The sequence below is a fragment of the Aythya ferina genome (assembly GCF_964211825.1).
Source record: "Aythya ferina genome assembly, chromosome: 23".
NCBI lineage: Eukaryota > Metazoa > Chordata > Aves > Anseriformes > Anatidae > Aythya > Aythya ferina.
In genome coordinates, this window is record NC_140321.1 from 4769243 (window position 1) to 4781325 (window position 12083).

General features: G+C 66.7%; 2 protein-coding genes across 3 annotated transcripts; both read left to right on the forward strand.

Moving 5' to 3' along the window:
• The first annotated feature begins 578 nt into the window (after positions 1-578).
• LOC311422847 (pancreatic polypeptide) lies at positions 579-2244 on the forward strand. Its single transcript, XM_084496318.1, has 3 exons — positions 579-661; positions 1113-1293; positions 2044-2244. The coding sequence occupies exons 2-3, from the start codon at positions 1115-1117 to the stop codon at positions 2105-2107; spliced, it is 243 nt and encodes an 80-aa protein (XP_084352444.1). The 5' UTR covers positions 579-661; positions 1113-1114; the 3' UTR covers positions 2108-2244.
• A 532-nt stretch (positions 2245-2776) lies between these two features.
• Positions 2777-11695, forward strand: MPP2 (MAGUK p55 scaffold protein 2). 2 transcript variants are annotated; one of them, XM_084496283.1, is made up of 12 exons: positions 2777-2807; positions 4727-4845; positions 5691-5843; positions 5929-6078; positions 6682-6909; positions 8136-8267; positions 8695-8800; positions 8901-8969; positions 9255-9416; positions 10081-10283; positions 10355-10483; positions 11003-11695. In XM_084496283.1, the coding sequence occupies exons 2-12, from the start codon at positions 4729-4731 to the stop codon at positions 11177-11179; spliced, it is 1626 nt and encodes a 541-aa protein (XP_084352409.1). In that variant the 5' UTR covers positions 2777-2807; positions 4727-4728; the 3' UTR covers positions 11180-11695. The 2 variants fall into 2 exon arrangements, with proteins under 2 accessions (XP_084352409.1, XP_084352408.1); XM_084496282.1 differs by lacking the exon at positions 2777-2807 and adding an exon at positions 3621-3708.
• Positions 11696-12083: the final 388 nt, after the last annotated feature.

Below are 12083 nucleotides of genomic sequence, written 5' to 3' on the forward strand. Positions count from 1 at the left end.
ACTGAGCACTGGGTGCACTGGTATGGGCGACCTCGGTACTGGGATCACTGGGTATGGGGTGCTGGGGGGCACTGGGAACACTGGTGTAAGTGTACTGGGTGCTGGGTATACTGGTATGGGTGCACTGGGTGCACTGGGCACTGGGAGTACTGGTTCCTGGGCACACTGGGTGCTGGGCACACTGGTAGGGGTGCACTGGGTGCACTGGTACGGGGTGCTGGGTGCACTGGGAGCACTGGTATGGGGCGCTGGGTGCACTGGTGTGGGGCTGCACTGGTGTGGGTGCTGACTGGGGAGGGGCCCAACCCCCCAACCCCTCTGTCCATCCGTCCGTCCCCCTGTCCCCCTGTCCCCAACCCGGGTTCAGCAGCCGGCCCCTCGCCCCCCCCAGGTGCCCCCAGCCCCAGCGTCAAACATTAACCAGGGCCAGGCGAGGGGCCAGCTGTCCCCGTGTCCCCCCCCCCACTGCTGCCCCCCTGTCCCCCCGGCAACCCGGCCGCGGGGTGACATCAGCAGGGGGACAGGGGACGGGGCACGGGGGATATAAGGGACAGCGCCGGGGTGGCAGCGGTGGCACCGAGGAGCCAGGGAGCTGTCCCCTGTGTCCCCCCCCCGTGTCCCCCGTGTGAGCGCGTCCCCGTGCCACTGCTCGTGGAAGCAGGTGAGGGGTGGGGGGTCCTGGGGGTCCTGGGGGTCTGGGTGCTGAGGAGGTTGGGGGCAGCACCCATGGGGGGGGGGGAAGCAGAAGGATTTGGGGCAGGGGTGTGCTTGCAGCTGTGTAATGGTGTGCATGCATGTGTGCAAGGCTGAGAGTGTGTGGGTGTGAAAAGTGGTGTGCACACGCGTGTGAGTGCTTAGGGGTGACGCGGGGGTGCTCTGGGAGAGGAGCGTTCCCTGCAGGTGCGTGTGCAAAGCATGCGTGTGTGCATGTGCTGCAGTGTGTGCGTGTGCAAGAGTGCATGCATTGCACGTGTGTGTGCATGCAACGTGTGCGCATTTGCAAGCACGCACTTGTTGCACGTGTGTGCATGCTATGTGTGAGTGTGCAAGTGTGCGTGTGCGTGCGTGTGCCCTCGGCTGATGGCTGACAGCCCCCCCCCCCCCCGGTGCAGCCATGCCTCCCCGCTGGGCCTCGCTGCTGCTCCTGGGCTGCTGCCTGGTGCTGCTGGCCGGGCACCCGGCCGCCGCCGGCCCCTCGCAGCCCACCTACCCCGGGGATGATGCCCCCGTCGAGGACCTGGTGCGCTTCTACAACGACCTGCAGCAGTACCTCAACGTGGTCACGCGGCACCGGTGAGTCAGGGGGTGTGGGGGGGGCTGCTGCGATGCACTCCCCGTTGCAATGCCCCCTCCCCTTGCAAATTACTCCCTGCTGCAATGCACTCTGTGTTGCAAATTACTCCCCATTGCAATGTGCTCCCCGTTGCAAATTACTTCCCAGTTGCAACACGCTCCCTGCAACTCCCTGTTGCAATGCACTCCCATTTCCAACGCACTCCTCATTGCAAATTACTTCCCGTTGCAATGCACTCACAATGCACTTCCCATTGCAATGCACTCACTGTTGCAACACACTCCTTGTTGCAATCTGCTTGCACCTGCATCCCTGTTGCAATGCACTCCCTGTTGCGCTGTGCTTCTTTGCTGCAACTTGCTCACCCTCTGCAACCAGATCCTCACCGCAATGCCCCCCTCTTGCAGCGTGCTCCCCATTGCATTGTGCTCCCCCGTTGCACCGCACCACCCATTGCAATTCACTTTCCTCTTGCAACCAGTTCCCTTTGCAACGCACTCCCTGCACGTTCCCTGCTTCACCCCCTTCCCCCTCGTTGCTCAGCAGCTGCAACCACCTCCCTGCTGCGACGCATCCCCGTGCTCCCTGCTGCAACCTGCAACCCTGCTGCTGCACCCTCCCATTGCAACGCCTCCCTCCTTGCAATTCACAGCTCCCTTGCAGCGCATTCCCTGGCTGCTCCCCTTGCTCGCTGCTCCCCGTTGCACCATGCCCCCCGTTGCCCCCCCTGACGTGCCCCCCCCCCGCAGGTACGGCAGGCGGTCGAGCAGCCGGGGGCTGTGCGAGGATCCCATGGGTGCCGCCGGGTGCTGAGAAGGGGCGACCACGGCCCCGAGCGGGCGAAGAGGAGCCCTGGGGGGGAGGGGGCAAACACCCCCAGCCCCCGCTGCACCTGCAGCACGCCTCCAACTGCCCCCCTCCCCGCCCCCCAATAAACCCCATTGCAGCCACCTCCTGCCTCTGTCTGCTGGGGGGGCTGTGCTGGGGACACTGGGGACACGGTGGGGGGACACACGGCGTGGGGGGGGGGGCACGGGTGTGCATCAGCGCTGCTGCTGCTGGGGGGCTCCCCCCGTGGGGCAAGGGTGCGCGTGGGGGGGCTCGTGTGCATGCACACGCGTGTGTAAGCACGCACCCAGCCTGCAAGGGCTGTGCACACGCGTGTGCAAACTGCACACCAGACCATGCACCGTGCGTGTGCATGCTTGTGCAATAAGGGGGGGGTCGTACCCGCGGGGGGGGGGCACTCGGGTGCTCTGCAGACGTGCCCCCCTTTCCCCCCCGGGTGCGTGCGCGTGGGTGTGTGCGCGTGCACACGCGCGGGGGGCGGGCTCTTTAAATCCGCGCCCCCCCCCAGGAGCTCCCCGCCCGCCCCCTCGGTTGCCATGGTAACGGTGACCCCCTCCATCTCTCCCCCCCCCCCCGCCCGCCCCTTTAAAGGGGACGCACCCGCAGCTCCCCCCCCCCCCAACCCCGGGAGGCTGCGGGGCTGCGTGCGGGGGGGCTCCCACGGGTGAGCAGGCACGGGGGGGGCGCGCGTGGGTGTGCACGGGGTGTGCAAGCACGGGGGGAGGGGGTTATGCACGAGGGGGGTGGGTTTGCACGGGGGTGTGCAAGCACCGAGGGGGCATGCACGGGGTGTGTGCAGCAGGTTTGCACGGATGTGTGTGTGCATGCACGTGGGGGTGAGCATGGGTGAGTGTGCAAAGGGAGGCGTGCGCTGGCTTGTGCACACGAGCGTGCATCCACATGAGCATGCACCGTGGGGTGCATGGCTCTGCACACGTGTGTGAGCATGCACAAGCGTGTCCATGGGTGCTCAGGGTTGTGCACACGCACATGTGTGCATGCAGGTGTGTGTGTGCATGCAGCATGTGATTGTGTGCACAAGAATGCACACAACTGCTCACATGGTGCACGAGAATGAGTGTGCACAAGCACGTGCTTGTGCACAGGTGCATATGGCTGTGCCAGCAGGTGTGCACACGTGAGTGTGCAGAGGTAGGTGTGCACCACATCATCATCACACTAAGAGTGCATGCATGCCTGTTGCACGTGAGCACACGCGTGTGTGCATTAGCTTGCACACTGTGCATGGGACCGTTGCTGTGCGAGCACACACTGGTGCACATGCAGGAGCCGTGCACACCTGCGTGAGCACACCCACCCACGCACAGTCCCTGGGGTCGCATGCCCCCCATTGCACACCCGTGCCCCCCATTGCACGCCCGTGCCCCCCGTTGCACGCCGGGGTGCTGCGGGGTGCAGCGGGCTCGGGGGGGGCCGCGGTACCCGGATCTGGGCAGGAGGCGGGCGGAGGCCGGGCAATGCGCCCGCAGCCATGAGCAGCGGCCCCGGCCGTGGGGCCTCGCCGCCCTCCCCGGCCCCCCCCGGGCCCCCCCTGGGACCCCAAGGTAGGGGGGGAGCCAGGGTCCACGAGGGGGGGGCGGGGGGGTGATGCCAAGCTAAGGGGCAGGTGGTGCGTGGGGATGGAATGGGGGCGCTGGGGTAGGGAGATGGGGTTGGGGGGGGTCCTAGGCCAGGCTGTGACCCCCCCCCGGGTGTGGGGTGGGGGCTGCCTGTGTTGCAGCCCCCCCCCGCCGGCTGGCACATCCCCCCCCATCGCACGCAGCCTCTGGGTGCATCTCCTTGGCTCCCTGCTGCAGCACAGCCCCTGTGCGGTGCACCCCCCCCCCGGCTGCATGCACGGCCCGGCTGCATCACCCCCCCCCCGGCTGTAAGGCACCCCCGCGTTTGCATTGCAACCCCCTCGCTTGCATCATGCCCCCCCCCCCCCCGTTTGTATTGCAACCCCCTCATTTTCATTGCAAGCCCTTAATTTGCATTGCAGCCCCTTCATCTTCCCTGCAAGCCCTTCATTTTTATTGTACCCCCCCTCGTTTGCATTACAGCCCCCCCCCCCTGCTGCATTGCAACCCCTTCATCTTTATTGCACCCCCCCCTTGTTTGTGCTGTGCTGCCTGGTTGCATTGCACCCCCCCCTCTGCCTTGGCTGTATTGCATCCCCAGTTGCATTGCAGCCCCCCCTCGTTGCGTTGCAGCCCCCCCCCCCATTGCATTGCAACCCCACCTGCTGCTGCAAGTACCGACTGTGGGGAACCCCCCGGGGGGTTGGGGGGATTCCCTCCTGAAGCCCCTCCCAAAGTGAAGGTTTTTTTTTTTTTTGGGGGGGGCTTTCCTTGTTGCCCCCACCTCATGAACTGTGCAATCTCCTGCAACTATTGGGGGGGGGGGTCTGCAGATCCATGGGGGGGGGCAGTCCTTTGCAGGGAAACTGAGGCACGGGGAGGCCACGGCACGGAGCTGCCCCCCCCCCACCAGAGCAGGGCTGCGCCTTACCCCTCTGTGAGGTGTTTTGGGGCGGGGGGGGGCACCCCAAGGCCACCCCCCCGACGTGTCCCCGTGCCCCAGCCATGCAGCAGGTCCTCGACAACCTCCTGGGCCTCCCCAGCGCCCCCGGCGCCGCCGACCTCGACCTCATCTTCCTGCGGGGCATCATGGAGAGCCCGATAGTGCGCTCCTTGGCGAAGGTACCGGGGGGTGGGGGGCACCGTGACGCCCCCTGGGCCACCCCCGGTGCAGGAGGGGGCACGGGGGGGGTGTGGGAGCACGGGGGTGCATGGATAGGGGGTGTGCATGGGCACACATGCGTGTGTGTGTGTGCATGCATTGTGCTGCTGTGTGGAGCAAGGTGCACGGTTGTGTCTGCTTGCACGTGTGTGTGTGTGTGTGTGTGCAGGAGTGTGGTGGGAGGTGTGCACACGTGTGTGCGTGCACCTGTGGGGGTGCATGTGCAGGTGTGTGCATGCAGATGCATTATGTGTTTGCATGCCTGTGTGTAAATGCAGGGAGGTGTGCATGTGTGGAGCAAGTGTGCGTGTTTGCACGCGTGTGTGTGCACAGCCGGGTGTGCCTGGCTGCTGTGCTGCAGCTGTGTGAGGGGTGGGGGGCATCAGGAGGGGGCTGAGGGTGGGTGGGGAGGGGAGAGGCGGTGTGCAAGGAGGTGTGTGTGCACGTGTGTGTGTGCATGCACGTGTGTGTGTGTTTGTGTGTGCATCACCTGCCAGGCATGCGCATGGAGAGCACGTGGTTGTGCCCCCCCATCCCGCGTGTCCACCAGCGTGTGCACACTTGCACGTGCACATGTGTGCTGGTGTATGCATGCACAGCTTGGCGGGGAGGTGTGCGTGCAGGTGTGCATGCACAAGCATACCCTGTGGCTTTGCACGTGCATCCCAAAGGATGAGTTTGCACATGTGCACGTGCGCACAGGGCACTGTGAGCATGCACCGCATGCACACACGCGCGTGTGTGTGTGTGCGTGCATGTGCACCGGGCGCTGGTGGCAGCGGGGGGTCCCTCGCCCCCGCCGCAGGCCCACGAGCGGCTGGAGGAGACGAAGCTGGAGGCGGTGCGGGACAACAACGTGGAGCTGGTGCAGGACATCCTGCGCGACATCGGGCACCTGGCGTGCCAGGACAGCGCCGCGGCCGAGCTGGCACGCATCCTGCGCGAGCCGCACTTCCAGGTGTGCCGCGCGTGCACGGTGCGCGTGCGAGGCGAGCGTGCGAGGGGAGCGTGCAAAGCTCCCCTGACGGCCGCGTGCTTTGCAGTCCCTGCTGGAGACCCACGACTCGGTGGCCTCCAAGAGCTACGAGACCCCCCCGCCCAGCCCCGTGCTGGACCCGGCTTTCAACAACCAGCCCGTGCCCCCCGACGCCGTGCGCATGGTGGGCATCCGCAAGGTGGCTGGGGAGAACCTGGTGAGAGTGGGCTGGGCGCTGTGGGGGGCTGGGGGCGCTGCTGGGGGTGCTGCTGGGGGTGCTGGGGGTGCTGCGAGGTGCTGGGGGCATTGCTGGGGGCATTGCATGGGGCGCTGCGGGGTGCTGGGCACAGTGCTGGGTGCTGGGGGCATTGCAGGGTGGTGGGTGCTGGGGGTGCTGGGGGCATTGCTGGGTGCTGGGGACACTGCTGGGTGCTGGGGGTGCTGCAAGGTGCTGGGTGTTGCTGGGTGCTGGGGGCACTTTTGGGGGCACTTTTGGGTGCTGGGGGCATTGCTGCTGGGGCACTGTTGGGTGCTGAGGGCATTGCAATGCTCTGGGATTAATGCAGGGTGCTGGGGGGCATTGCAGGGTGCTGGGGGCATCACTGGGTGCTGGGGGCATTGCTAGAGGTGTTGTTGGGTGCTGAAGGCATTGCAATGCTCTGGGATTATTGCAGGGTGCTGGGGGGCATTGCTGGGTGCTGGGGGGCATTGCTGGGTGCCGGGGCATTGCCGAGGACCTCGCAGGGTGCTGGGGCTCTCGCTGCCATCCCTGCTGGTGCTGGGCACTGCCGGAGGGGCTGACGCGGGGCCGTGCCCCCAGGGGGTGACGTTCCGGGTGGAGCGGGGGGAGCTGGTGATCGCCCGCATCCTGCACGGGGGCATGGTGGCCCAGCAGGGCCTGCTGCACGTGGGGGACGTCATCCGGGAGGTGAACGGGCGCGAGGTGGGCAGCGACCCCCGGGCGCTGCAGGACAGCCTGCGCCACGCCAGCGGCAGCGTCGTGCTCAAGATCCTGCCCAGCTACCAGGAGCCCCACCCGCCCCGGCAGGTACACGCGTGTCCTGCGTGTCCTGCGTGTCCTGTGTGTCCTGCATCCCTTCACCCTGTGTCCTGCATGCCCTGCACCATGTGTCCCGTACCTTGTGCCCTGCTTGTCCTGCACCGTGCGTCCTATGTGTCCTGCGTGTCCTGCACCACTTGTCCTGCGTGTCCTGTGCCCTGCGTGTCCTGCACCCTGCGTCCTGCATCTACATCCCACATCCCGCACCGTGCGTGTCCCACACCGTGCATCCTCATCCCACATCCTGCACCACGCATCGTGCACTGTGCACCCGTTATGTCCTGATGTCCTGAGCCGTGCGTCCTGCACCATGCATCTGCTTCCCACATCCCGCACCTTGCATCCCGCACCCTGCACCCACCTCCTGCACCCCTCCCCCTGCACCAGCACCCTGCCTGTGGCTCATGTCCCTGCCCTTCCCCTGTGTTGTCCCCATGCCTCTGTTGTCCCTGTGCTGCTTCCCTGCTGCACAGCCACGCACCCCCTGTCCCTCTGCCCCCTGCTCCCTGCCCCCCAACCCCCTTGCTGTGCGCCCTGTGTCCCATTTCCCCATGCCCCACATCCCCCTGTTCCCCACGTCCCCAGCCCCCCAAGGCTAGGGTCCCCAACCCCCCATGTCCCAGCACCCCCAGGGACACCCCCCTCCTGCCATATCCCGCGGTGCCCCCCTCCTGTCCCCATCCCCGTCCCCACATGGGACCCAGGTGCTGTGCCCCCCACCCCTCACCGTGCCAGCCTCCCGCTGTCACCCTCAGGGACAAAGCAGCGCTGTCACCACATCCCCTGGCACCGCGCCGCCTGGCACCGCACGTCCCCAACCGGGCTGTCCCCAGGCAACCCCCTGCTCCCCGGCACCGGGGTCCCTTGGGTGCCGCGGGCGCACACGCGTGCACACATGTGTGCCATCGCCGCGGCGCTGTGCGTGGGCGCCGGGCTGTGCGTGGGCGCTGTGCTCTGCGTGGGTGCCACCCTGGGAGCGCTGTGGTGCGTGGCAGCAGCCGTGGGTGCCGCCTGCGTGTGCGCGGGTGCCTTGCACGCCTGCCTGCGCCGGGCGGCGCGGAGGATGCACACGCGCGTGCACGTGTGAGCGTGCGGGGAGCTGCTGGGGAAACCGAGGCACAAGCCAGCAGAGGTCCGGGAGCACGGGAACGTGGCACCCGTGGGCTCCACCCTCTCTCCTGTCCCCACTGGTGCCCCCCCCGACGCCCCCCCAGGTCTTTGTGAAGTGCCACTTCGACTACGACCCGGCCTCCGACAGCCTCATCCCCTGCAAGGAGGCCGGGCTCCGCTTCGCCGCCGGGGACCTGCTGCAGATCGTCAACCAGGATGACCCCAACTGGTGGCAGGTGAGGGGAGGGGGCACGGGGGGGGCTGCTCCTTGTCCCCCACCCCCAGCCTGGGGTCCCCCAGCAGCTGGGGGCTGCGGAGGTTTGGGGTGCGCTTGGGGCTGGGGAGGGTCCCTGTGAGGAGGGGTCCTTGTGTGCCATGTGGTGTCCCCCCAACCCCAGGGGGGGCAGCACGGGGGGGTCCCCAGGGGTGTGTGGTCCCCGTTTTCCCCACTATGTCCCCTCAACCTTATGGGTGCAGCGGGGTGGGGTCTTCAGGGATATGGGGTCCCCATGTGCCACACTGTGTCCTTCTGACTCCAGGGGGGCAGCTCTGGGCGGTTCCCAGGGGTCCCCATGTGCCATGCTGTGTCCCCCCTCCCAGGGGTGCAGCACGGGGGTGTCCCCAGGGACGTGGGGTCCCCACGTGCCACTCTGTCCCCCCCAGGCGTGCCACGTGGAGGGGGGCAGCGCGGGGCTCATCCCCAGCCAGCTGCTGGAGGAGAAGCGCAAAGCCTTCGTGAAGCGGGACCTGGAGGTGCCCCCCGGGTCCGGTACGGTGCCAAACCCCCTCCCCAACCCCCCCCCCGGCAATGTCCCCGTGCCGTGGCGCTGTCCCCAGCCCCGGCTCAAGCGTCCCCATGCCCTTGGCAGGGGCCTTGTGTGGCAGCCTCAGCGGGAGGAGGAAGAAGAGGATGATGTACCTGACCACCAAGAACGCCGGTGAGCAATGTCACCAGCATATTGGGGGGGTCCCAGAGCCACACGGGGGTCCTGGGGCCGTGTGGGGGTCCTGGGGCCATGCAGGGGTCCCTGTGCCATGAGGGGGTCCCTAGGCCACGTGGGGATCCTGGGGCTATGTGGGGGTCCTTGGGCCACCTGAGGGGGGTCCCTGGGCCATGCGGGGTCCCTGTGCCACACGGGGGTCCCAGGGCCACGTGGGGGTCCTGGGGCCACCCTGGGGTCCCCGCAGCAGCCGCTGAGGGTCCCCCCCCGTCCCTCGGGCAGAGTTTGACCGCCACGAGCTGCTCATCTACGAGGAGGTGGCGCGCATGCCGCCCTTCCGTCGGAAAACCCTGGTGCTCATCGGGGCCCAGGGCGTGGGGCGCCGCAGCCTCAAGAACAAGCTGCTCATGTCCGACCAGGCGCGCTACGGCACCACCATCCCCTGTGAGTGTCACCGTGTCCCCCCCCCCCCGGGGCCCCTGGGACACCGCCGTCCCCCAAAGGCATTGCAGTCCCCCTGAAAGTATTGCCATCGCTCCCGGGGGGAATTGCTGTCCCCTAAAAGCATCGCAGTCCTCTGGACTGCCAGGATGGGATCCTTGGGAAGGGGACCCTGGGAAAGGGACACCAGGAATAGGACCCTAGGAACAGGACCCTTGGGATGGGACCCCAGGAATAGGACTGCTGGGATGGGATCATTGGGAAGGGGACCCTGGGAACAGGACCCCAGGAATGGGACTACCGGGATGGGATCCTTGGGAATGGGACCCCTGGGATGGAATCCCCAGGAATGAGATGGCCAGGAATGGGACCCTTGGGATGGGACCCCAGGAACAGGACTGCCAGGATGGGATCCTTGGGAATGGGACCCCTGGAATGGGATCTTTGGGATGGAACCCCAGGAATGGGACCCCAGGAACAGGACCCTAGGAATGGGACCTCAGGAATGGGACTACAGGGATGAGATCCTTGGGAATGGGACCCCAGGAATGGGACCCAAGGAATGGGACTCCTGGGATGGGATCCTTGGGAATGAGACCCCAGGGAAGGGGACCCCAGGAACAGGACCCCTGGGTTGGGCGTGCTCAAGGCTCGTTGTGCCGTGCAGACACGTCGCGGAAGCCGAAGGAGAGCGAGAAGGACGGGCACGGGTACCGCTTCGTGTCGCGGGGCGAGATGGAGGCGGACATCAAGGCCGGGCGCTACCTGGAGCACGGCGAGTACGAGGGCAACCTCTACGGCACCAAGATCGACTCCATCCGCGCCGTGGTGGATGCGGGCAAGATGTGCATCCTGGACGTCAACCCCCAGGTACGGCAGCGCCCGCTGGGGGGGCGTTTATGGGGTTTTGGGGGGGCTCAGCCCCGTCCCGTCCTGCCCAGGCAGTGAAGGTGCTGAGGACGGCCGAATTCGTGCCCTACGTGGTGTTCATCGAAGCCCCCGGCCCCGACACGCTGCGCGCCATGAACCGGGCGGCGCTGGAGAGCGGCGTGGCCACCAAGCAGCTCACGGTGGGGGACATGGGGACACGGGGATGGGGACCTTGGGGAGACCCTGGGGAGGTGATAGGATGGGGACCGGGGACCCTGGGGGGAGCTGATGGGATGGGGACCTTGGGGAGGTGATGGGATGGGGACTGGGGACCCTGGGGAGGTGATGGGATGGGGACCTTGGGGGGACCTTGGGGAGGTGATCGGACAGGGACCGGGGACCTTGGGGGGAGGCGATGGGATGGGGACATTGGGGGGACTTTGGGAGGTGATGGGATGGGGACCAGGAACCCTGGGGAGGTGATGGGATGGGGACCTTGGGGTACTTTGGGAAGGTGATGGGGTGGGGACTGGGCACCTTGACGAGGAGATGGGATGGGGACTGGGACCCTGGGGGGAGGTGATGGGATGGGGACCTTGAGAGGACACTGGGGAGATGATGGGACAGGGACCAGGGACCCTGGGGAGGTGATGGGACGGGGACCTTGGGGGACTTTGGGGAGGCGATGGGGAAACTGAGGCAGCTCCTGCGCGGGGCAGGAGGCGGACGCCAGGCGGACGGTGGAGGAGAGCGGCCGCATCCAGCGCGGCTACGGCCACTACTTCGACCTCAGCCTGACCAACGATGACCTGGAGCGCACCTTCGGGCGCCTGCGCCAGGCCATGGAGCGCCTGCGCGCCGAGCCCCAGTGGGTGCCCGTCAGCTGGGTCTATTAGTGCCCCCCCCCGTGCCATGAGTGTGCCAAGGAGGACCTGAGAGGGGGGTTTGGGGTCTGCAGACCCCCCCCCGTCCCCGTGCCCAGCCCCTCTCTCCCTCCCACCCACTCCCAGATTGTTTTTTTTTATTTATTTATTTTTTTTTTTTTTTGGGGGGGGAGGCACAAGCAGGTGGTGGGGCTGCCCCCCCTTCCTGTGCCCACACAGCTAATTCACTGCCAAAACTTGCCCCCCTCTTTCCAGCCACTTTGTTCCAGTGCCCCCCCCAGTCCCCACCCTGGGGTGCCCAAGGTGCTGGGTGGCCCCTGCCTCAGTTTCCCCATGGGAACACGCTCCCCCCGCCCCCCCCGGGAGGGGTCTGCACCCAGCCCTCCTGCTGTCCCCACCCCCCTTTGCCCCACATCACCCCTTCCCAGGTAGCAATAACCCCCCCGAGGATCCCTACCGTGTAATTAGCCCTCAATTAACTCTGTAATTAATGAGCCCTGTAATTAAGCCCTGGGGTGCTGCTGGGGGTGTCTGGGGGGGGTGATGCCAGGGGACGGGGACACGGGGGGGGAGCGCAGGGTCTGGCTGTGTGGGTGGGTGCACGTGAGTGTGCACATGAGTGTGCCCAGCCCGGGGGCTCTGCGCTGCCTCCGCTGTGTCCCCTTCGTCCCCTTGCCCCCGTCCTGCGGGGACACCCCAGGGTGCCCACGTCCCCGTCCCCGGGTTGCTCCTTTTTGGTACTTTGCTGTGACTTTTATTAAAGATCAAGGAGAGAAAAGCAGCGACTTTGTGTCATCGTGGGCAAAGCGGGGGGGGGGGCTCTGCCACCTGTGCCACCCGTGTCACCTGTGTCACCTGCGTCACCTGTGGCCCTCTCCCACCCGATGCTGATGGTTTCACCTCTGCAAAAGGCTGC